This window comes from Amblyomma mixtum, chromosome 1 (genome assembly GCF_055824585.1).
Source record: "Amblyomma mixtum isolate Tamu chromosome 1, ASM5582458v1, whole genome shotgun sequence".
NCBI classification, from domain to species: domain Eukaryota; kingdom Metazoa; phylum Arthropoda; class Arachnida; order Ixodida; family Ixodidae; genus Amblyomma; species Amblyomma mixtum.
The window spans coordinates 16,576,278-16,602,270 of record NC_143012.1 but is presented as its reverse complement, the minus strand read 5'-3'; the positions used below and the strand labels follow the sequence as shown (position 1 = coordinate 16,602,270).

Sequence of the window (25,993 nt, the reverse complement as noted above, 5' to 3'; positions counted from 1 at the left end):
AACATTTCTTTATGTCGGGTCTGACGAATATTTGTGTTTTTTTGGAGTTTTGCCAGATGAATTATGTAATCAATGCCAAACTTTACAAAACCTTTATAGCACAACATCAACCTGTAATTATAAAGACAAAACACAGGAAGAATTTCATATTTTGGAAAAAGTGGTTTTGTGGAGTATGTATAATGGACATCAGCTATGTAACGTACAGCTCTTTTTTGTAGCAAATGTAGTTTCTGCAAGTTTGTCACGCCAGTTGTGCCCCACACCATGATACAATACTGCATGACAGATACCACCAGTGCATTGTACAACATTAATTTTACCTTGGTCGGGAGAATGCGACGCAGACGAGCAATGACACCAATGGCAGATGACAATTTTGATTGTAGGTGATCAACATGCTCATTCCAGGTAAGGTGCTTTGAAAAATGCACCCCAAGGATGTTAACAGAGTCCACTATCTCTAACTGCTCACTGCCCAGACACAAATTCATATTAGTTGTCAACATCTTACCTCTAGGCGTGTACAAGATTACTTTTGTTTTCTTCGGGTTGATTTTTAAGCAGTTTATCGCGGACCAGCGTTCTAAGTCAGACAGTGTCTTATTAGCCTTTATTTCTAAATCTGTTTCCACGTTGCCTGTAATAAAAATGGTTGTGTCATCGGCATACGAAACGAATGTAGCATTATCTACATTCATTTGTGTCAAATTAGATTGAAAAATGTGTAGTCTAGCGCAATTAACACTTAAGATCATCGAAAAATGTGTAATTTGGGTATAGATATGACCACGGGAACGATGTGACGTCACATCCACCAGAAGTCGTTACAGCATAGTGTCCTCCGCTTTCACCTCTCGGCATTTTAGTTGCCAAAGTGTCCTGGCATTTTTTTTTAAAGCGACAGCTGCCAAGCTCCCGTTCCAGGGCTGCGCGTCGTAGTAGTAGTAGATCGTTGTCGTCGATATAACCGGTGGTGGCGTTGCCATGGGAAGCACTAGGAGGGTGGCTACCCTGGAAGGAGGAGCAAGGTATGACGAGAGTTAGGAAGGTGCGATTGAAGGGAGGTTACCACGGGGACCGTCCGGAAGGTGGCTACTCTGGAAGGAGGAGGTTGTGGCGAGAACGGCGGAATCCTCGACCGAAGGATGGAAACTGAAAGGAGGATGGTGTGGCGAGAGCGCAGGAACGCAGGAAGGGTAGAGTATAGCCAGAACATAAGAAGGCGTAACCGGAGGGTAGTTAGCACGGGAACCGTCCGGAGGTGATTAGCCTGGAAGGAGGAGGAGGGTTACCGTGAAAGGAGTGCATGGCGAGACCTTAGGAATTGGTAACTGGAGGGTCATTACCAAGGGAACCATCCGAAGGATGCCTACCGTAGGAGGGGAAGGGAGAGAATAGCAGAAGCGGAGGAATGTAGCACGGCCCATCTGCGCAACCCGAGGAGAGATAGTTTAAAAACTACATTGTGCGGAAAACTAAAGAGTGGTCTTGAAGTATATAGATATGAACTGGCTCTCATATCTACTATCTCAGTATATAGTAAAATATAAATATATTAACGGCTGTCGCTGAACCGAGCGCTGCACAGTGGTACTCGTCCTGTTATCTTTTTTTATCTTACCATTCGTGACTTTTCTCATTTGCTTGTTAAGCAAAGGTGCCGTACTAATGTCTTCCAATATGTGTTAACGATGCGTTGTCCAAAGCTTTATTATTGGGGGTGGGGGGAGGGAGGGGGGGTGGAAGGGAGGCACCAGTACATCAGTGTCCCCACTGTGCAACCCACCCACGCTTTCAAGCCCTTGCGCGGTCTGTCTTACGCATGTATCATATTGCTGCTAAAGAGGTAATATTTTGATTATCCTTATTATCACCCAATTAATTCCCTTAACTTAATTTTTCCGCGCCTTGAAGTGAGGACCCCAGAGAAGGCAGCCACAGCACTCACAAAGCAGAGCTCGGGCCCGTTCGCCGTGGACTGGAACCAGGCCACAGCAACAAGCCAGGCGCCGACCAACTCGGCGCCTGTGGCTCCGCAGTCCCAGAAGCCGCCGCCGCAGCAGCAACAAGTGGAGCAGCTGACGCAGCCGTCCAAACAGCAGACAGAACCCAAGCAGCAAGTTGGCGCATCGACAGCGTCCGTGTTCACGGTGCAGGCCACGGCTGAAGGGCAGAGGGAGGTGGCGAGCACTTCGTCGATGCCCAGGACGAACCGCAACTTCGAGTTCTGCTTCTCGGAGAAAGGTTCGTGCTCAGCAACTACGCGCATAGGCCTTCCCTACTGAAAAATGTATATAGGTTTGAATAGGTCAGCATTATGACGCATTTTATTTGACTTTATAGGATTGTCGTCCAAAAGTGGCTCAGGCTATAGAAGACGCCGTAGTGGAGGGCTCAGGAAATTTCGACCACCTGTGGTTCTTAGTATGCGCTGACACAATTCACGGGCCTCTAGCATTTCCTTTCGATCGAAATACGACCGACGCGGGCGGGATCGAATCCGCGACCTTCGTGTTCTTCGCGATGTCAGTGAGCGTTAGTGAACCCCAGGTGGCATAAATCCGGAGCACTCCACTACGGCGTTTCTGAAAGCCTGAATCGCTTTGGGACATTAATCCTATAAAGACAAAGTAAACGTGCCATAATCACATTTACCAACCTATTCAAAACAATACACCTTTTATACCAAATTCTAACTAAGCTGACCTCACCTGTGCCAGCCGTGTAGCTTTCTCTTGCTTTTTTTATGACAATGGAATGCGATACTGTGCGACAGTGAAATACCGAGTATACACGATGTTGGAATAGTTTCCCAAGGCAAGGCTGGCTCTTTCCACTTACGTCATTCGATATGTACGCATTCGCTTTCCACGAATGCCTTGCCTCCTCCCCCTTCCTGTTCGACGGTCTTAAATGAAGCTTTCGCTGACGAAAATAACAAAACCTGTGAAGTCATTTGTGCGGACATATTTTTGCAGTGGGATATGTCATGTCGCTGGCATACAGCATAACGAAGGGGTCAAGTTCGGTCAGTGCTCCAAGAAGTCAGGTATTGTTTATTGAGCGGGCTATAGGTTGGGCGGAGGGTGTTGGGGGGTCCTGGTCGCGTAAACATCTCTCTATACTTATATGACCATAAAGTTAAACTATTAGCAACAGAAAGGGCTTCAATATGGTGCATTATAGATTGCTTACTTTTTAGTTCCTCATGCACCAAACAATGGAAGAAGAAAAGGAACTTACGAAGAAATAAAAGGCGAAGTAGTTCTAACTCTGGAAAAAGATGACAGGGGTCAATGCAGGGAGAGAATCGTTGGCGTACAGTACGCACCGTCAGGGTGCGTATGCGGGAAAGATGCGACGTCTTTTTGCTCCGGTGCGCGATGTCTCAACACACCAAAATCTTACATACTGCAGGCGTTCCTGTGGGCCATGAAGACATAAGTTAATCGCTGAATGAAGTGCTTTTGCGCGCTAAGAGAGCATCGAAACGGAAGTTTAGCGTCGTCAGTGTATCACGCTAAATATATTCTTGCAGGCAACGTGAGAGCGCCATTCCCATGCAACTTCGACAAGGAATTTGACATGAAGAGTAAGTGACGCATTTTATATTTCGGAAAACTTTTCTCGCTCCTAAGGGGTGTAAGCACAAAGCAATGAAAGCTCACTATGCAGAGTTCCTTCAGAATCTTTCTACACGAGCTGATACTTCAAGCGTGTCGTCTACACAGTCTGCATTTAGGTTGTCTTGGTGAGGGGACGTCAAAGGTGCTCGTCAAAGGTGTGCTTTAGTACGTTAAGCAAAACAAGTACGGACTTCAAAATTTCCTTCTATGTAAAATATAAAAACTGTTCAGTCGAATCGAATCGATTCAGTAGAAACCGAGCAATACAGTCTGTGTTGTTGGCACTTTTTTTGCTTTGCACTTTAAAGAGGGGCCAAGAAAGCCATGCCGCCTCTCCTGGAACGTCTGTTGCTTCACTTTTCATGCGTGGCCTACAAGCTGTCACCAATTATTTTGCACATTACACGAACGCAACGAAGAATTAATAATCGCAATTACAATTGGTCATGAGAAATTGGAAGTCGCAGTAATTATCTCACTTCTCGGTGGACACTTTAACCGCAACGTGAAAGAATGGATAGAGGTACTGAAAGAAAGTGGAATGAGGCAGAGTAGGCGAGGGCTTGAAACAAGACCACCGACGGCGAGCGGCTGTCAGCAGTATTATTCCAAATTGCGCTTGACCGATGGGACCAATATGCCCCCCTCTGATCACTGTGTCCGCGTTCATAGCCTAAATCCTACTTATTGCCAACCGCGTCGTGAAGATGCAGCGCCGATGATAGTCGGTAGCGCAACTACCAGGATCTATGCCTATGCGAGTCAGAATGTGCACAATAGCATGCAGAATTTGGCAGGAACAATCTGTGTATTGATAATCATTTGTTCCTAAAGTAAATATATTGTTTACTAACTTGAGGAAGCTTTATGAGGCGCCGAGATAGGCATTGCAACTATATGACGACACGTGCGCCGCGTCGCGGCGGACGCAGGCTTCCAGGAGACGGCCTCGTTCGCGGGCGAGTTCCCATCCAGGGCACGCTCCCCATCAACGAGGACCGCCCGTTCCAAGCCTCCGGAGAGGAACATCAGCAGCCCCACCAGCTACCAGACGGTGCGGACGCGGAGCGGTAGGCATCGGACAATTTCCCTGCTGTTACTCGAAATTCTCCTGCTAGCCCGTGCTGCACCAGCGAAAAAATGTGCATTGCTGTCTGGTTGGGTTAACTCATTGTTTACACCCATTTGGTCAATGCAAATCAAATAAAATGCTGACGTACGTAATCTAGAACAGTGTATGGGTTGTTTATGTTCCTTGTGTAAATAAAATGTGAAGTCATGTCCGTCTTTAGAAAGCCGGGAGCACTGTGAAAGCTGTAGCTTCGGCGTCAGGAAACAGGGACCATTTAATGGTTTTGTTCCTTTAATGTTATTTCATGTGGATAACTGCATCAGCCCATGGGACCTTTTAATAAAGCGAGTGTTGTTCGGCGGCAGGATTTTAGTATATTGTAAATAAAGTTAGTGTCGTCAGGTCCGTTTCAAAGTCGCCGCAGTGCTGCCCTCTTGGCTGCAAAAGAACTTAGAGGCACCGTTAAAGCAAAAGCCGCTCGCTGAGTGACTAATTCTCAATCGTTATTTCACTGTGTTTTGGATATACAAAAAACAATGGTTCACAAGAATTTTACTTTAAATATAAACTGTAGATGTTTCGGGGAGGGCATCTCGTTTCTTGTGTAACGTAGCCTAATAAAGACTCCCAGCCTAACGATATGTTATCTCACTCTTGTGGTGTTCGGTACAATCAATAGGCTTATGTTTCTAGATAACAGACCAAAGTAAACGAGGTGACGCGAAAAATATGGCGAGAGATTGCAGTTATATATCCCACTTGGGTAGTAATTGCTTAATGCCAAAAGAGTTGCGGTGAAGAGCAGAGACTTTTGATTCTAGTCGGCGCTCACAAAGAGGGAAACGAGGGGGGCATGCTTCTGTTATGAATTTAGAGGCTAAGGCCTAGAACTAACATGTTCATTTTTTCGTAGAGCAGAATTTGGTCACCGCTTTTTCTTGGAACCTTACTAAAAAGAATCGGGAGCGATCTCGTTAGTCTACAGTTTTCTGACACTCCTGACTGGATTCGTTCGTTATTTGCAGAAGCAGCGTGGGGCTTCCCGGATGAATTCGAGCGCAAGTGTAAGTTAAGTTCTGTGTTCACTTACATTATCTTCAGCAGTTTCTTACCCACTGGAGTATTACTGAAATTCGCAGCCTGGTGCCCACCCCAGCGGCCATCATCTTTGGAATTTTGCCATGGAAACATTTGCAAAAAATTTTGCGCACACATTGCAAATACCGTAGCGAATTGTAGGCGGTTTTCCCTGTCGCAGTCGCGTTTGACAAATAGGTATGGATTCATATTATGCATTGCTTTACTGGTTACGTTAGCTTACAACGCTGACTTCTCTATTGCTAAGTCGCGCTATAATTTTTTCCTCTGTCCGCTCTGGTTCTCACTTGGAAGCAGAGCACGACAACAGCGTTCAGTATTTAAGCATTAATACTGCCAGACAGAAGCCACTGTTTTATATTTACTGTGTTAAATAATCGAAAATATAGACAATGCCCATGAAGGGGCGCACATCACAGACCATACCCAGGGAAATGCGCACAATTTGTGCGCCATGCGAAGGAACGGAAAATACATTGGCAAACAGCTACTGGAACATACCACTATAGCCCGATACAACTCAAGAAGACAGGGGATTTTCCCCTTCAAAGGATCCCTTTCCAGCCAATGGCGGTGGCCAACCCTCATGACCCTGCTAAGTGTGACATAGCAGGAAGTGATAGATGAAAGAGAATCACTTCCCTCTAAGGTTGGACATAGATCCCTCTCTCCATTGTGGCACCGCTCCCTTTGTTCTAAGTCTAGCAGGGTCATGGGAATCGCCCGCCGCCATCGGCTGGAAGAGGATTCTTCAACTGGGAAAAGCCGCTTCGTTCAAGAGTTGTATCCGACTATAGTTACCCTGCAGTCCTCTCTTCTGAGCCTCTTTGTGGCTATTCGACGCTGATTTGTAATTACTGTAACTAAACAACTTCGGTTGGACCTGTTGTAAGTGGAGTGATTGGGAAACCCTTAATTCGGTTGTAAGCTTCAACCATTAACCATGGTGGTTGTTTGAGCTGTTTTGACCGGATTATTTCTTCGATGCAGCCCACAACCGGCATTGGACGTACGACGCCAAATCCATGTTCACCAATTTGTCGGGCTCCTTTGAAAGCCTCGATCCATTTGGGCGGCAGCAACACGGAAGTGAGTTTCGTGGATTAGACGCAGTGATATTTTGAATGATAATAAATTCAATGCGGCTTCTTTAAACTAAGACTACACCTATTTGATGCGAAGCATATTGCTAGAGCTACCACTCACGCCGTCGGCGTGGGACCCCTAGACGTCACACCACGTGACACCGTGACGTCACATCACGTGACGTCGTGACGTCACACCACGTGACATCGGATGAGAGAGGTGGCCTCCACCTCACGCCGTCGCCGTGGGACCCCTAGCCGTTACGCCACGTGACACCGTGACGTCGTCGTGACGATGCCATCGCCGGAATGTCCTCGACCGGCATTCCCGCGCATTTCGAACGCGCGTTCAAACTGGGTGTAGGTGACACGCTCGCTCCACCGGGCAGGCAGACGCGGCTTCCGTGGCAATCCAGGCGCTCACCCAACGCGCGTCTCGGGGTTAGTCGGCGTTCCGCTGTAGCCATGCCGTTGTCTTCCCCCACGACGAAGGCTTCTAGTGGTTGTATTAAAATGACCAAGTATGCAGCCAAGGAAAGCCATGTATTACCAAGCCTAGCCACCAATATGCTTCGCATCTGACTAGGCTTAACCTTAGCTAAGCCTCAGCCATAATTTTTTCGTTTTGTTTACCGTAATGAGGCGCCAGCTGTATTCGGTTAATATTGACCTGTATAACGGATATGGTTATTCTTGGTGAATAAAAATGGCTGAGGACGAGGAAGGGTTCGCAAAAAAATCGATGGGCATAAATTGACTCCACGAGGTTTAAAAAAAGCCTTGGTGCTGCGCTGAGTTTTTAGCACCCGATGTTGCTTTTGGATTGTCTATTGTCTCACCTATTGTCTCAAAGAGACACGGCAATGTGGCTTTTTGTAATAGAGAAGATAGCAAGGGAAGTAATGAGGCTATTTCCTTTGTGCAAAACATATGATTATGTAATAAAAGCAGGCAGCTGCTTTTGGTCTGCCGTTTCGGCCGCCACCCTCTTTATATGCTACGGCCTCGTTACGGCCACACACTTTTCATTGCCATTAGGGGCATAGCAGGGCACCGTTGCGCATACGCAGGAGGTTATTGTTCTGCGCATGCGCATTGGCGCCCCGCTGTGCCTCTAATCGATAGGGTCCCGCTATACTATAAGTTTCTATTTACCACAACCTTCCGACGTTCAAAACCTTAGCGGGATGTGTCCGTACGTTGCGATGGGGTGACGTTACGATCAAAGTCCCTTGATAATATTATCAAGGGACTTTAATTGTGACGCAGACATTACGATGTATGTCGTAGTTAAAAAACGACTGCCGCTCCAGCCACCGTTGATGTAGTCTTTGTTCTCTAAAGACTTTAGAAGTAGATCGAGCTACAGTAATCTTCTCAGACCGTGATCCCCCACCCAAAACAACCTGAATGAAGCTGCGCATTGACACATGCCGTCTTCGCAGGCTGCGTAGTAGTGTATGATATTAATTACATAGGTACGGGCAGAGGGGATGGAAAGTTCTGCACGTCCCCCACAGCGACACAATTAATTGCCAAAATTAAGTGGTTTCTTATATTGCACCATGTGCAACGCGCTTACGTGCGTCGGTTAGCAGGCGACGCACGGTTGGCAGGCGACGCAGGTGAGCGACTTTCCTTTGCTATGAACGTGTTATATATTAACCCTTTAGTTTGACAATGGGAAACATACATCCCACTTTTCTCCTCGTACTAAAGGGCTCGGAGGAAGCAGTGAAACGCAGCAGTCAGACATAGGTTGTGCTCCCACCTCTCTTAAGGTTTGAATGATTTGTTTAAAAATGTTTTCAACCGTGTGCAATAGATGAGGCAGTGAGTCGAGACCCTGAAATATTATTCTAGACCAAAATGCTAGTGAGGTTTTTTTCTGCATATACAAGAACAACTCTAAATCCCAACGTGAACTTGTTCCGCAGATTTTAGATGTCAAGAAATAAAAGAAAAGGATTTTTTTTTACTATGTCGAAAATATGTGCGCATTTAACTACTGAATATTGAGTGGTAATTCTCGAACATCGTGTGTAGAGCATGTTTTTGGGTGCCAAATCATCAATAGCCAAACATTCAGAACTGACAGCAGCAAGAAGCTCTTCCGAAAGAACTTGGAGGGTGAAAAAAAGAAATGCCCAAAAATAGTTGGCGCCTAGGGTGAAGTTCGGCTCATCGGCAAAGAACACAACCCTGTGAAAGTCGAGTAAAGGCGTAGACACCATTGGTGCTCCAAGCCGGGGAATTAGTGAAAACAAGTTCGACAACAAGCGAACAAGTGCGAACAAGTTCATGAAGTGTTTTAAAAGAAGCTAATTCAGTGAGGAAACACGTGCAGGTCATAAGTACGTCCAATTTTCTTTACCCTCAGAGAATCGTTTAAGGGAAGTCCCTATTCCTTTAATCAACGTGCGGTAGTTTGTAGCGATGAAGTAGCAGTCGTAATGGAGACAAGTACGGTAATAGTCACGACAGTGATCGATGTCATCAATTTAATATAAAAGCAGTCGTATGATTTCGGGTGCAAGTGATGTGCTTCCACTGCGTCTTGTGTCCGTCAGCAGCTAGGGGAGGATCAGTTAGTGAAACGCTGCTCATTGCATTGAACTAACGCCCTCTATCGCTCGGCGAGCAGACTTCGCTCTTCCACCGAGCATGGCGAAGCGCATGGGTCAGACGGAGCTCGCGCCGGCCATTGAGCAGCCCAGTATCCTGGTCACCGGAGGCCTCAACCTGGACACTGGCATCAGTGAGTAGTGTGCTGTAGGAGTGCGTGTGCAAGGACTGATGATCGCGCCAATAATCAGTCTCTGGGAACGGCTTACAGACCAGATTAGCTCATACTTGAAGTCATCTTTCATCACAGACAGAACATAGAAGGGACGACGTAAAAAAGCACCGTAATCCTCATCCGATACCCGGAATCGCGAACTGCCCGCAGCTGCATGCGCCTTGGCAAATGTAGCTCGGGGTAGAACGATTGCTACAGAGACGGCCGCTAGACGAGTGATATGCTTTCACGATTTGAATCCTGTGTTTGGGTGGCCGCAGTTGTAGCCTCAACTTCACTAGCACAAACAGTCAAAAAGAATGCAAGACCTGACTCCTATATGAGCGCTATGTAAGCGCTTACTACCGCAGTTCAGGAGCAGAAACAATTTGTTCGCACTTTTTTGTACTTCGCAGTAGCAGCTCTCTACTGGACAGCGCTCGCTGGCAAGCCTTTACAACAGCCAATTAGACGATATGAGTATATCATAACTGACCTACACGCTAGTCAGTCAGTGACCAATGAGAGGATAGCAAATGCTCTAGAAAGCTCCGATTAGATGCAGTTTAATGAATAGCTGTCCTAGAGGTCATTTTGCACTCGACTGCTTACGACCATAAGTATATGCTAACGCTTAAGGACGAATGGCTAGCGAGTAGGTGTTCCTCGTGCTTACATGTTTGTCGGGTCGCGCAGGTGCGTCCGTGCTGGCCTTCGACCCGTCCTTCAACACGGTGCAGCAGTGCAGCGTCCTGCCTACACCGCTGCACCACCACCGAACCGTACTCGTCGGCTCCGACGTCATCGTCGTCGGTGAGTGCTGCAGGTGGAACGGAAGAAGGACGGTAAAAAACCTCATTACTCAGACGCCAGAAACACCTAGTGCAATGTCCACTTAAGTGATGTGTCCAGTGTGCCTTTAGCATGCCCTCACCTCAACCGAAGGTCACTGACCTCAGCTTATTCTGTCCATCTACCGTCCGTGGAGTCGCCCGCCGAACCACCCGAAGTGAAGCAAAGGGTTGCCTTTGCATTACCGCTTGTAAAAAACGTCGGGAGAGACTCTCTTCAGTTCTCAGCAAATCAAGGTGCCTTGAGAGCCTATAGTTCCACGATGCATGCTATGCAGGCGGCATGCTGGAGTCCACGGACGGTCCGTATCTGTGCACGCGACGCTGCTACCGGCTCAACGTGTCCAAGATGCAGTGGAGTCGCGTGGCCGACCTGAAGACTGAGCGGGCCCACCACGGCCTGGTGCACTGCGACGGACGCATCCTGGCCCTGGGGGGACTCACCATCGGACGCAAGTAGGTCCACGAAATTAATGCTTTGGCCTGAGCTATTTGGTTCACTTTTGAATGCACTGTCGTGGACAGGATTCTCTAGGACGCGTGATGAGCAGTCTAGGCCTACGAAGTGCCGTGTTTTTAGTTGGTTACCTCCTTCGACCACCAAAAATATCCGCACGTGTGCCCAACTTTCGGCCTAGAAATACAGACTGGAGCCAACGCCTATCTAAGCTATCCGCTTCAGTCCCCACTCGTACGTCCTGGAGGCTTTGGACTCCAGCTTTGCGTACACATCTCTCACAAAAGGTAGAAGGACGACACTCATGGGTTGCATGCAGTGGAACATGAACACACTCACATTGTAGTTAAAGCGCAAAATAGACGGCACAGGATCGAGACAGACGATCGATAGCCAGGAACGTCGGCCCTTCGGTCAGTGTTCTTAATAACGAAGGGGGATTTATACTATTTCGCATTTAATACCGCTGGACTAAGAGCCAGCACAGGATAACAGTTCAGCGCTGCCGTACTTTCATCGAGCCAAGGTGAGAGGATACATCTGTCCTTACTCTTCCAAAGACTGAGAATTAGATACGAAAGCCACAAGAGCCCTACTGCGTGCCCGATTAGCAAACCCGGAGGCCTGTATATTTTTTACGAAGTGTGTTCATTACGACTGTGCACTGAATTGAGGTCAACGGCGCAAAATTAACCGGTTGTAACTGCACCGGTGGACCGGTGGAGTATATTTTGCGGATTGTTTAGTGCTCTGATCCACTGTGGGCAAATTAGGAATGCCGTTGAGGTCTTTGAAATACGTTGGATCACACAGATCTTGTTGAAATTTTACAGGATAGCAGGCCATACGCGTCTCATAATACTATAATCCCCGCTATTCTATTACGCTTTTATGAGCATGAATATTTCTTCATTGGAGGTTTTTCGCGGGCATCATCATGACCCCCCCATTTTTTTTTTCACGCTGTCGCGATACAAAACTAGCAAATATGCACAGCCCAGGTTTCGTATATTTTTTGCCAGACGCTGTGACACAATTCTTCAGTCAACCGGTACGGAAATTCCTAATAAAGATTCCTGGGGCCGTAAATATCGGAATAAGTTTTCTGTTCTCCCTTTCGGATCAATTTGGTGATTTGGCAACTGTTGTTATGTGACGTAGCCGCGACTTTCGACCGAACATCACCATTGGTTACATATTGCACCCAATGGAGAGCCAGTGGGTGCGGCGAGTGGTGAAAGCTATTGCCGACTTGGGGATCGGCTACTTCTGCTACCATGTGAATTCCGAGATTGGCCGTTAGCTGCTTTCGTCTGAAGCGGCCGTCCCTCTGAGGTCGTGCCAAATGAAATAGAAAATAGATTATGGATCCTTAAAGAATATGTATCCTGGAATGACTTGCAGGTGCTTTCTGTAGCCTAGCACATGGTGGCGCCGCCTATGAGCCAATAAATCAGCTGTGCGCTTCGCAACTTTTTTTCTCGGTCATATCCATACATCAAGCAGTGCTGTGGAGTACACCCCCAGTAGTATAAATGGTGTGACAGTCAGCCAACCTACAAGCTCTGGACCTGTTGGAGTGCCACATTTTTATGCATGGCGTGTAGTTTTGCGATGAGAAAGATAAAGAACTCGGTGGCCGCATTCCTGAGGTGACGCTTGGCGGCGCTGATTGCGCAGGCTGGTGTCCAGCATGGAGTACTACGACGTCAAGCGCAACAAGTGGACCAAGATGAAAGGGTCCCTCCCCCAGCCCATGATGGCCATGGGAGTGGCGCTTTTCCGCTCGCTCATCTGGATCGCCGGTGGCGTCGTGGGAAGCTCCGAGGACGACCTGGCTTGCTCCGCTGCCGTCCACTGCTACGACCCCAGGACCAAGAAGTAGGCGATGGCGAGCTATCTGTAGCTGTACCGCTCGTATACGAAATCGTCCGAATCGATTGCGAGTTCTACACTCAACTAGAACTGATGCGGAGCAAATTTCGGGCATGGATCAAGCGCGTTACCTGTGAAGTGTTTTTTTTCTTTACTGCAATTTTAGGCAAATGTGATAAACGCACTCAAGTATTCCCTAAGCGATTCGAAAAAGGCAACGGCGTTTTTTTTTTAGCATTTACAGCATACAGTACTGGGAATAGAAGCAGCCACGTAACAAGGAGTTGTTTTCCAGGGATGCATGCACTCACGATTCAACGACTAGGGCAACACAGGCCTGCAGCCAAACACAACCATGAAGTTCGCGGCTATTCTCGAGCGCGACAGTGCACTCTCCCGGGATCATCCCCTTGCGGCAGTCTTTTCTTTGGATGCCCCCCATCTGTTCGTTGTTTAGCCCCAAGCCTGGACACACACGAGCGCAACCTTGGTATTTGAGACTTCCACGCCGGTGGACGTCGCTGCTTGAGAGCGGCGATGAGATGGAATTGCTGTAGTACAAAGGTGTCCAAGCCCTGCCGCCTGCAACCATATCTGCACCGTGATAGCAGAGCCCTCCTCTCCTGATGCACGGGTTCGCTTGGGGTACACTAAGCTGACGAGTGTTCGGACGGAAAGTTTTGGAAAGTTCGCTTCATGTTCTTCCTCCGGTTCGCCTCCATGTTCGCCTGAGTTTGTCCAGAACAAGACTGAAAGCAATCCATGCTTAGTATCACTTTGAAATTCCATCAGTCGTTGGAGCTGCAGATTTGTTCATGGTGCGAGATGTGTACTCAAGAGCTGTCCGTGTTTCGAGCGTTCCGTACCTTCGTGTGGGTGGCGCAGTTGGACGTCCACCGTGCCACCGCTGCCCAGGGCTCGCGCCTACTTGGGCCTGCTGTGCACTTCGGGCAGCCTGGTGGCACTGGGCGGCTCCGTGTCCCTCGACCAGCTGCAGCACGGCAGCATGGCCGACGTGCTGCGCCTGTCTTCCGACCAGCGCGCCTGGGAACCGCTTCCACCGATGCCCAAGGCTTGCCACAGCGTGGATGCCGTCGTCTTCGGTAAGAGCGTATGGAGCGTGCACTGTAAGTGCATGCAAACGCCTTCACAGAAACATAAAGCTAGGCTATAGTAGGTTACGTGTACTTCTAACATCTCCACGTATGCCATGGCAAATGACATGCCACACACGGGCACTTGCGTGTCCGTTTGTCTTGCCCATGAGTCTCCCGACAAAAAATTCATGGGGGCACCTTGTTGACGTAAAGTGCGGTGAGGCGAAAGCCTTAAGCGCGGTGTTGTTGCTTGTGTCACTGATGTGGGGTTAAGGTGTTAAGCTTCGCCTCTAGAGCGGAACGCGACAGCGTCTTTCAACCCTGTCAGGGGGTCCACAGACCACCATCGCCCGTTCAGCTCTACGCCTTGCTCGTTGGTAATTTGGTTTTTGAGGAAAGGAAATGTATTTGTCTCGCATATCTCGGTGGACACCTCAACCTCGCCGTAACGGGAAGGGAGAGAACGAAGACACTGTATTCTCTAGAGAGAGAGAGAGAGAGAGAAAACTTTATTTACAAAGGAATTCGGGGCACGCCCCAGGGTCCCCGCACGACCCCACTGCACTCAAGTGTTTATGTTCCTGAGGTCCATAACACTGGCAGCACGGCCGGTGGCGATGGTCTGCACGGCCGGGTCCTCCGAATGCAGCAGGGTCTCCCAGTCCTCCCAGGTCTTGAGGTTCTCTAGGTCCCGCGGGGGAGGGTCCGCCGGGCAGAGGGAAAGGATGTGGAGGGAAGAACCGAAGGGTTCTGGGCATAGGGCGCAAGCAGGAGTGGGGAAGGAGGGATGATAGTGGGTTAGGGTAAGGGGCGAGGGGAGAGTATTTGTTTGTAATCTGCGCCAGAGTGTTGCGTGTCTGTTATCTAGGGAGGGGTGGGGCGGGGGGTAGAGCTGGCGAGAGGCTCTGTATGCCTGGGTCAGCTCACTGAATGAGTGCATGCGATCCTTCGTGAATCCCCGATCCGAGGCCACCTGAGCCCGGTTTAGAGAACCTCGGGCTAAAAGGTTGGCGGCCTCGTTTCCGGGATTCCCGGAGTGCGCAGGCACCCATATCAGCTCCACTTGGCGGGGCGGGGGTGCATCGGGCGAGTCCAGTATTCCAAAAGCAGGGACATGAACTCGGCCTCGAGCAAAATTTAGAATCGCAGTTTTAGAGTCAGTTAAAATATATCGGGCTTCCGTGCGGGTTATAGCAAGTGCAATGGCGGCTTCCTCTGCAGCCTCTGGGGACGTATCTGGAGGGAGAGGTAGTGTGAGGAGGGTGGATGAAGAGGAGTCCGTGCCTTTGTTTATTCCAAACCAGCGAGTTGCGATGGCGGAGTGGTTAGCGTGCTCGTCTCGCTCTCAGGAGACCCTGTTTCGATTCCCCAACTCTACCGACTTCCTACTCGGTTTTATTTATTTATCTGATCTGACTAGAAAGGTTAGTTAGGCTAATTGGTTAATTAAGCAAATAACTAAACTCAGTTCCACTTACTTGAAGAATCACCATACCATCCCTTTAATTGGTTGCATGGTTACTACCCAAAGTACAAGTGGCCCCGTTTGAAATTCGTGCACTGTAACGTCATGGACCTATTGAAAAGCGTGACATTTCTGTCGACTTCTGCTTAAAACGATCAGGCATTAAAGGCTTCCTTCCGCCTTAACATGGGCAGAAGGGCACGAGGACACTCGGGGACACACGTGTACATGTTCATTATATTGGCGGGACTTGCGCTATGCAGGACTTGCTAAGAAGGAGGTGCAGTCTTCTAAGCAGGTCCTGCATGACGTGCGCTTAGTCCAGGTCCTGTACTGGCTACGAGAGTGCGATGATGTTTGTGCGATTGTCCCTTTCCCTTGGCTCCGGTCAGGCGAGTCGCTGTACGTGTTCGGCGGCATCAGCGACGGACACGTTCTAGCCGACGTGCGGCTTCTGCGCGACGGCCGCTGGTCCCTATGCGCACACCTGCCGGCCTCGGTGCTGGGACCCAGCGTGGTGGCCCTGCCGGGACATCAGCACAATCCCCAGCAGGGCGGCGACGGCTTGGCCGCGGAATCCGCGGAGGCCAGGTGAGCACTCCGAAGATATGCTGTCGAGATCTGAAGCAAGTGGCTGTGTTCCGTGTCCCGATAAAGCGCTCGAAATATTAAGCATTTATAGTTCCTCCAGGAGTTGAAGCTCTAGGAAAAACACTGAGATGTGCAAGAGACACAATAGGAGAGCGCTAAAGCTGCTGCAACTTGCTGTCACACATGCGCTGCAAAAAAGAGCTTGACCTGGGACACCACAGCCGCGAAACCAGAAAAATCATGCGGACTACTGCGTCGTATATTTCGACGGTAGTAGAATAAAATGCGCATATTTGGCACTGAAACGCTAGATGTCCTACTGGTCGACCCTTTACTCTGACGCCGATCATACTGTCGTGATAAGTTAAAGTTGCGATGGACTCCAGACTGAGCCCCGGGAGGTCAAGAAAGGAAGACTGTGGTAAGATCGAGGTTTGGTATTTTCGGCTTGGCCAAGCAGAACTGCTCCGACGTTCTGGAATTCGCCTCTCTAAATGTCTTGCAATATATATCAGACGTTTCTAATCAATCCTTGTGGTTTTTTCTGGTGTCCTATTTTGTATCCTGTTGTGCTTCCACCACTCTTCTCTGAGTGGCATTTTGCAAAGTCTTGTGCAACAGCGTTTTTTTTTTCCCTGGGGTGTCTCGTTGATATTCCTGCTCTCCCACATCGCTACGGGTTTCTCTTGAAATGACGCCTCCTAGTTGCGCAGGGGTCAAGGGCTTCACGCTTGTCATCGACATGCGGTAATGGGCGACACCTTGAGGGCCACTCCTCTGTCTTTTTAATAAAGCCATGAGGAGGTGGGGAAAGAAACCTACCTACCTTCCTTCCTTCCTTCCTTCCTTCCTTCCTTCCTTCCTTCCTTCCTTCCTTCCTTCCTTCCTTCCTTCCTTCCTTCCTTCCTTCCTTCCTTCCTTCCTTCCTTCCTTCCTTCCTTCCTTCCTTCCTTCCTTCCTTCCTTCCTTCCTTCCTTCCTTCCTTCCTTCCTTCCTTCCTTCCTTCCTTCCTTCCTTCCTTCCTTCCTTCCTTCCTTCCTTCCTTCCTTCCTTCCTTCCTTCCTTCCTTCCTTCCTTCCTTCCTTCCTTCCTTCCTTCCTTCCTTCCTTCCTTCCTTCCTTCCTTCCTTCCTTCCTTCCTTCCTTCCTTCCTTCCTTCCTTTATTATTTTCTGCAGTTCTCTTCTTCTCAACACCTGCATCCACGTTAGGGGATCGCCTTTTGAAGTTGGCACCCATTCTCTTTTTTTCCGTTCTCGTCTTTTTCATCCTCTACACCCCCCCCCCCTTTCATTGTTCGCTTCTGTGCTTTACGCTATTCCTGTACTTCGCGCATGCTTTAAAAGCTGCGTGTTTAGAATGCTGTAGTACACTCGAAAAAGGCTGCTCCTCCAGCCGAAACATTGTGAATTAAATTCTGTTATGTTTTTCAATTTCTGGTGACTTCATCTAATAATGATCAATCTGCTGCTAATAAATCACACATTTGCATTCATTCTGCCTTCTCAATAACGCAGGGCGAGCCGCAAAGATGAAGACCTCATCATGTGGAGCTGGCACAACCTCTGACGCCCCACCCCGGCCCCTGACCACACTTAACCAGGAGGCTCTACTAGCCTTATTCGTCTATGTAGTTAAATACAGTTTTGATAAATTAGCACCACAGTATAAATATTTTGTCCTACATGCCTTCCAGGCGAGCCACGTCATGATGCATTTTTTTTTTTAGCTTAAAACGCCTGATGAGATTTCCACCTCTGAATACGGCAGTCGCGACCGGGAACGCAATTCTGTGATGCCGCAGAAATAATTCACTGCCGTTTGACGGCGGAGCTTTAGAGATTACGACTACTCTCATAATTCGGCAGTGTTTTACTCTCATCAACCTAGGAATTGTTGCTTCAGGCGCGTAAATTCGGAAGTAACGTGGAAGACGTGTCTGAGTGTCCACTGATCCCAGACCGAAATAAAGCAAAAATATGGCGGGAAAATGAAGGATTTGTGTTAGGTAATCATTCATTTCTTTCTCATTTCATTTAACCCTCAGCCGTTGGTGGCTGCTTCCGGTGACGTAGGCGGTGGGAGAAGTCGTCACTGTGATCGTGACATAAACACTTCCGTGACGCCACTTCATAAACGTGTCGCATGCACATGTACCACTAGCGATACAGCGCCGACGTTGGCGAATGATAAACTATGACGATGCTTCCATCTTTGACACAAATTTGTGTTATCTAATGCCTCCGTCCTTTGTGTTCTGGCTCCTTGTCCCTGTTGTGCATTTAAGCTCAATGTAAAAGTATTGAATTGAATTGAATTGATTCATTTCATGTAATACACATACATGAGCAGATGGGAGAAAAAGCCGCTATAATGCAGCTTGACGAGGCTCCCATCCCCTATACAAGAGCAGAGCATCAGCAACTAATGTACATGTCAATGAGGCAAACAAATACATGGTTGAACTGCAACCAGTAAAAAAGGAGGAAAAGAGTTTACAAAAAACAAAACAAAAAATATGTATTAGCAAATGCCCATAGTCAAATTGTAAAAAAAATGAAATAAAACAGTTTACAATGAAAAAAAACACAGGTAATAGCAAATGCACACCACGCCTCTATCCTGTCTGTAATGCACGCCTCTATCCTGTCTGTAATGAAGATTTTTGCCCGGATTTGCCCTTCAATATTTAGAAACCACAGAACGCGCTGTGCGTGCAATACAGAGCATGCTGGTGTTCGAAGAGGAGAGTGAGAATGCGAGAGGATAGAATCACGGATAGAGTACATAGAATTCATCTGGTCCTCCCCGCAACCAAAGCGCTCTCGCAGTAAAGAAATCTATTATGGCGCCATCTCACGTCGAGCCCGCTGACTAAAAGAACCGCAAGTGTCGTTGCGGCCGTCAAGCGGCAGCACAGAACCCGTCTGCGTACGTTTGCGGGGGGCGAAGTTTTGCAGAGTAGCATGACTGTGCGCTCTAGGAAATACTCAAACAGCCCCCCTGGCGTCAGTGAAACTTGAGCGAATAATTTCCCCATAACACGCGGGAAACACTGCCGCAACGGCTGAAGCAAAAGGGCTCTACTATTTGGCGCTGTTTACGTTTGGCAGTGAATTACTTGACACCGCGAACAGTTTTCTCCTTAGGAACAGGAACATTATACGTATACAGTGTCTCTGAAATTCTTTAATACAAGGAGCGCTACGAAAGTGATCATATGAGCAGAAATAATTAATCACAAAGAGGTTTCGCTCAGTTCAATTTCTGAGCGCTCACCATGATGTCCTGTATGTCCTTATGAATTCTGCTCGAGTTCTGACAAAACTCTTTTCGATAACTTTCTTCGATTTCTTCAAGCTCACTCGCAGATAACGGCATCAGAGGGCATAGATTCTTTTCCTGTTAGATTATTTTGGCATTTGGTTAGTAGCCTGCCCAGCCTAAGATGTCAAAGCCAGCGAATTACTTTTTATGAAGACTCAAGCTTTACATCACAGCTGACAGCTGCCAATTATAAAGGGACGAAAGGATATATCACGTAATGAATATCACCAAAGCACAACACAGGTTTGTTTTATATGTGGTCTTAATTAGATTTCTTCCTAGTAACAGGAAGTTACTTCGGCGTTGCCAAATTATTTGCACCAACCGCGGTAACTTTGTGGTTACAACGCACAGTAGCAGCTAGAGATCGAGGTTTTGATTCCGGGAGCGATGGCCGCATATTTTCATACAGCTTAATTGGAAAACTTCCGCGCACGTTAGAGAGACCCACGTGGTAGATATTGTTCCGGAGTCATTCACTACACTAAGTTTTACATCTCACCATAATTAAAAAATTCACTGTGGCTTAGCTTGGTTAAGCCCGGTAATTGCGAAAGCAATATCCGTACCTACGCCATGGTTCAGCTGGTAGTGCAGCTGGTGGTGGTGCTTGTGGTTAGACTTGTGGCGATGTATCTGTTATACAATCCAATCCAATCCAATCCAATCCAATGCAACGCAATGCAATGCAATCCAATCCAATGCAACGCAATGCAATGCAATCCAATTCAATGTAATCTAATGTAATGTAAGCGGAGAGCGCAGGAGTTAGCCGCCGGTGGTGGAACCGCCGCGGCTTGCGACGGCGCGAGTCGGTCGCCCTTCTCTTCGGCGTGATGTCACACATGACGTCACACAGAGGTCAACTAAAGGTCAATGGTGTCACCGCCGCGCCACGGCAAAGGCTGAAAGTGCAAGTAGTAAAGCTTTCGCTTTAAAAAACGTGAGAGGTCATTGCGGCGAACCGCTTGGGAGAATGCGAAATCATTGATGCCTCCTTCACACTCGTCGCCTCTCTTTGCTTCGCTTAAGGCTATTTGCCTCTCTTTATGCGTCACGTCGTCGCACAATATGCACGTCCGGGGCTCTTTTGACGTTTAAATTACCTTTTGGCCTCTAATTATTCCATATGAATCAAATTCGATGTACAACGACATTTTAACATCCTCTGTCACTGGTTGCGTTTTTTCCCGCATTTTTGACGTCCAGTACTGTTTTCGCGTTCTCGCACTATGTCAACGTCTGATACCATCTTGACATCTAAGTGACATTTTTGGCTGTACCTAATTACTCCACATCGACCACAATTTGACGTGCATCATACTCATATCATCCTCTACCACACACATTCTTTTTCGCTTAACTCTCCCACGAACGGAGAAATCGCTGCCGACATGTTTTGCGGACACGAAATCGTCGACATAGCCAAGTAATGCCATCGCATTATTAAAATATGAATGAATAAATGAAATTTATAGCATCACAGTGCCAGGCCAACGCAGCTAAACAATATAGGTCTAACGCCGCCTATTCGCGCTGGAGTGCAAAATGCTAAGAAACGTTCTTATGGTGTGTGTGGTTGTGGAACAGCGCATAATTCTTCCCAGTGTGTTTATGTATCCACTGGCGACAATAAAGAAGGTGTTTTTCCAGTCCTCCCGCTGCAAGAACTATTCTATAGTGTTTGTGTGGATATGGCTACGTAATCGAAAGAACTTTCAATAACAGTGTAAGTTCTCGGTTTGTTTAAAATCTGAGCTCAGCTACTTAGTTTTTTCTGTATTTTGCTGTCTTTCCGGTTTACAGGTGACTGTTCAGTAATCATGGCCGTTGATTTCACACACACAAAAATTAATAGAATTTATAGCAATGAACTATTCAGATTGTTCATTGTGGTTTCAGAATTCACTTGATGTAGGCAGGTTTATCTTGATGTGCGATTTTGTATGGAACAAAAAAATGCGATAAACGTGTTCTGGTCATGAGGCGAGGAAATCAAGGTGCAGTAACTGTCAATGTCGCATTATAGCTTGGTCGGTATAAACTTTACCGCATATAAGAGGTATGTGCCAGCTAGCACGTGAAATATTTTGTAATCAATAGCGGGTTCTCTATTACAGCCGTTTTTTTTTGTTTTTTGCATCGCACTAATGTGCTGGCGCAGGCTAGAAAATTTGCAAGTATCGCAAAAAAAAAAAAAAATGTTCACACGGTGTCTCTCAGCCACCTGCTTGGCGCCATGTCAGGTAAATCAAAACCTCATTTTTTGTCAACTTTCTTTGCTGAGCGTCTCAATTTGCCCTGACCTTTTGCTGCAATTATTCTGCGCCATCATTTAGCGAGGTTCTACAGTATCCTGTGGCTGCCGCTTATTACGGGATGGGTCGTGTCAGTGCAAGCAAATTAAAAGTAGAATAGCGATTTCATACGTTGAGTGCATTTTCCAAAAAAAAAAACAGCTCTAATTTCCTACTTACAATTAGAGAACAGACTACTCCTCTTTGGCTTGAAGAGTGCACAACTTATTCGGCACTGCAGAAATGTATAGGCGTCCCCTGCTTTCTGACAGCATTCAATTTATTTGGAGGAAGAGGTGTCAATGGACGGTACTAAGCGCCTACTTTATTAAACACTGCGCGAGAAATATGTTATCTCGCGTTTGCTGTTCCTATGCATGAAGGAATTAGTGCTTTTGAACGATGGTTGTGTAGCTAAGATATGACTGCTATGTTGCACTTTCTATAGAAATTTGTTCGCTCATGCGTTTAGGCCAAACTGTAGTTGTAAATTGAGCTTTCGACCTGCCTCCTTCATATTCTTCGAACGTTTTTTTCGGCCAGGGGTCATCTTCAGTTTGGAAATCTTTCCCAAACTTAGCAGCTTGACATCCTAAGTTACGTTTGAATTCTCACAGCGAGAAAATGTTTAAGTAGCATGACGGAAGTTACCCTTAAATGGGGTAACATGGGGTAATATTAAACGTTACCCTAAAATTGGGCTAGCAATGAGGTGGAACCGTTTCTTGTGAACACTTAGTACACATTCTTATTTTAACGTTATAGCAAAGTAAGGCTTCTGTTACATAACGCTGCTTAAAATTTTTAGCAATCATTCAACAATGAATCACCAGTTTGCGTTACTCTAGCACCGCCTTTACCAATAGTATACCCAGGCTACCCTCACCACTTACCATATCATCCACAGAAGGACAGCAATGACACACTATCACAACACGCAGATTATCCTCGTAGCCGATGAGGGCTGCCAACCACAGCGCCGCTGCTCCGCCTCGGCGGTAATGACAGGTCAGCCCGGCTACTTTTGGCAAAGATGTTAGCTCTGTCTTCTGGCTATCCACATAAAACCGACAGTACTATAGGCGTCAAATGAAATGCCAAGAACGGAGCGCGTGAGTAAAGTTCCAGTTCACGCCGTCGCCCGTCGCCATCAGAGATAGGTGTGGTCATCCAGTTTGAGACAGTTTTGCTCCTGTGTTTCGTTTTTTTTTTTCGCTTTGTCATTGGAGCGCCCCGTGCATTCTTTCCCCCTATCGCAACTTGCACAGCGCGATATCGCTGGCGGCCACGGCTGTGGCCTGCGGCGGTGAAGCGAGCGCTCTTAGCTCCCTGGCGTGCAGTGATTTCATTTTGCTTCTATCATCGCCCGGTTATCATAGTCTGGCTGCGCTCAGAACAAATGAACGTCGACCGGTTCCGTGAATTGAGAAAAGAACGAAGGGCTCTCGTGACGTCAGAATACTACATTCGGAGACAGCTTTCTGTGGCTGTGCAGTGGAAGCTACGAGGGTGCGGCGCAAGGCTTTCACAAGTGAGCTCTTATCACACGCTCACGAGGGAGAGTGGCGTTTAAGCTGGCTGGGCGCGCGCGTAGCTTCAATTGCATAGCCGCAGAAAGCTGTCCCCGAGTATAATTATGATGGCTATTGCACCAAACAGTCCTACCTCAAATACTTCAGGGTCTACATGCACAAATGGCAGGAAAGGCACACCTGGTATTGTCGGCTCTCCATATTCGCTGACTCATGGTCTCAATGCGTCGAAAACGTTGACTCATTAGAGAACAATGCGCAGCGCTAGTTCTCCGTAGTCCACGATGCATTGTCTTGTGCAACCGGCTTCTCCGACGGCACAAGGCTTCGCAGAACAGCCTCGTGCAGACGACGCTTAATGGTTGACGTGCTGGCACACAAGCGAAAAGTGTGTTTTACCTCACGAGACGTAATTTTGGGCGTCTCTGCTGCAGCGTCCACAAAAAGCACTTAGGTCTTGATCTGTGCAGTAACCCGATGTCTGCGCCCACGGGGCAAACTTCCAAGCCGTCCCTTACCACAGAAAGCCTAGAAAATTCTGTTAAATGTACACACTGCACGGCCTCTTTTCTTCGTAATGACGCGTTGCTCCACACAGTGCACGATTCGCGCTCTCTTTTCGGGCCGCACGCCGGCGCGTGACTGCTCGATTCCAGTGTGCGAGACTTTCTGGTGGCGATAAATGTGGCCTCAACTAGGCCGATTCACACGACGGACCGTTCGCCCGCGGCCCGCGCACTACGTGTGCATGCGTCAGCACATTGAGGGGCGCGCTGTCGGCCGCCATCCATCCATGCATCGAGCGCGCCTCTCAATGTGCTGACGCATGTACACGTAGTGCGCGGGCCGCGGGCGAACGGTCCATCGTGTGAATCGGCCTCGTGCTCGACACCGACCGCAATCCGATAAGTCTTTTTTAGCGCTCGCTCCGCAGCGATACGCTGATAACACGACGGTGATGGAAGCAAAATCAAAGCGCTGCAGGCCGGGGAGCTAAGATCGCTCAAATCATCCACGCGTGCCACAGCCAGTGATGCCGAAGCTGTACAAGTTGCGATGAGTGGAAAGTGTGAAAGTGGCGCTCCAGTGGCAGAGCGAGAAAACAAGCGTCAAAGAAAACAGAAGCAAAACTATGGCAAATCATGAGCGCGCCTATCTGTGATGGCGACAGATAGACGGAGTAAACTGGACTTTTTGCCACGCGTTCAACTGTTCGCATTTCATTTGACGCTGATAGTACATCCTAAGGTTCGCATTGTTCGAGATGAACAGAAGTGTAGACAAGTTCCAGATCCTTTTTCCCGTCATCAGCGACAGAAAACTGCCATAGTTGCGCGTGCTCACCTCAAATGCATGTCAAGCTTCCTTAAACAGTCAGCACCTAGCACCATCTATTGGCCCGAAAAAGCAAACTTCACGCAACTCAATGGGATAATTTTAAATTTGAAGTTTTGAGAAAACCAGAGGGTCCCGAAAGATTCTGTGTGATCGTGTTGATTATCATGGCTGACTCTCACTCCATGCTGCAAACTCTTACCTTTAAAATGCTTCTTGTGCTCACACGAGCTGATTCCGAAGATCATATCAATGGGATGACCTGAAACTAAAAATTTCCGCGGTGGGTGGGTGGGTGGGTGGATGGATGGATGGATGGATGGATGGATGGATGGATGGATGGATGGATGGATGGATGGATGGATGGATGGATGGATGGATGGATGGATGGATGGATGGATGGATAGGAGCGCCCCCTTTGAAACGGGGTGGTGGCAATTGCCACCATGCTCAGCTTTTCTTCTTTTTTTTTTTGTTTACTGGGTTGGCACTGTGTTTACTGTGTTCACTGTGTTAGAGTGTTCAGCGCCATGAGGCACGTAGCGGCAGTCGTGCAAACTACAAACGTTTCTCCCCATTTCCAGGGCTTCACTATGCTAGAGCTCTCATTCCCATCCCTATATGTGCCAAGTCTGCCAGGATGACACTGCTGCTTATGGGGCCATTTTTATTGCATTACATGTGTTATGGGAACACATTTACACTTTCCTCTGTTCGCTCCTTTGAGTCTGCTCATTTCTGTGCACCTGCGCACAGATGCACCTATTCTAGCGCCGCGCGTCGTGAAACGGACTGACGTGCATTGTAAAGCCAGCGCTGTAATGCGTAGTCTTCAGTGGGAACCCGCCTCACAAATGCAGGTCTAACCTCACCTGGATAATAGAGAAGCACCGATGTATTAAGAAGCGCAGGTGGTAGCCTCGAAAAATGTGTGGGCTTCTGTGCTAAGAAAAAAGCAGCTAAAGAGCGCCTAGTGCACATTACATACATGATGTCCAAGCTAAGTGTGGCCATGATTTTAATGATGGAGTGTCCTACCGGAGTAAAACCAACTACGTGCTGTTGGCAGTCGCATGACCTTGACAGCAGTATTGTTTTCTTTTTGAAACATATTCATTAGTAAACACAAATTGGCTAACATTTTAAATATCGGCTTCAGGAATAAAGTTTCGATTCAGAAGTTGTAGGTTGCCTTTAAAAACAGCCGGCTGAAACGTTGACACCAAAGTACCATTTACCTACTTTTTTTTTTTACGAGCCTTAAAAGAAATCCCGCAAAATAAAAAGCTACCACGTGACAGTGGTGCTCCTTCGACGTCCGGAGACGCATCTCAAAGAACAAAATCTGCTTTTATGCGAAACGCCGTACCCGACGAGGCTTTTCATGTGCACTGCGCTAGAGGTCTGCTCCAGTTGTTGCCATGGGGCAGCCTTTGTATGTCGCTTTCTAAGGCTTTCTAAGGGCTTTTTTTCTAAGGCCAGCAAATAACGCTACACAAATGACA

General features: G+C 47.8%; 1 protein-coding gene across 1 annotated transcript; it reads left to right on the top strand.

The window, feature by feature from the left end:
- The first annotated feature begins 6,789 nt into the window (after nucleotides 1-6,789).
- Nucleotides 6,790-17,566, top strand: LOC149365571 (beta-scruin-like). Its single transcript, XM_089568826.1, has 8 exons — nucleotides 6,790-6,888; nucleotides 9,529-9,642; nucleotides 10,360-10,476; nucleotides 10,793-10,970; nucleotides 12,652-12,852; nucleotides 13,732-13,949; nucleotides 15,801-15,999; nucleotides 17,515-17,566. The coding sequence occupies exons 1-8, from the start codon at nucleotides 6,825-6,827 to the stop codon at nucleotides 17,564-17,566; spliced, it is 1,143 nt and encodes a 380-aa protein (XP_089424952.1). The 5' UTR covers nucleotides 6,790-6,824.
- The last annotated feature ends 8,427 nt before the right edge of the window (nucleotides 17,567-25,993 follow it).

What these genes read in the sequence shown, in the direction of transcription:
- LOC149365571 (XM_089568826.1), top strand. Translation starts at nt 6,825, where the DNA reads ATGTTCACCAATTTGTCGGGCTCCTTTGAAAGCCTCGATCCATTTGGG. An exon ending in TGGGCGGCAGCAACACGGAA is followed by an intron (nt 6,889 to 9,528) that starts GTGAGTTTCGTG and finishes CTCGGCGAGCAG; the next exon opens with ACTTCGCTCTTCCACCGAGC. An exon ending in CTCCGACGTCATCGTCGTCG is followed by an intron (nt 10,477 to 10,792) that starts GTGAGTGCTGCA and finishes CATGCTATGCAG; the next exon opens with GCGGCATGCTGGAGTCCACG.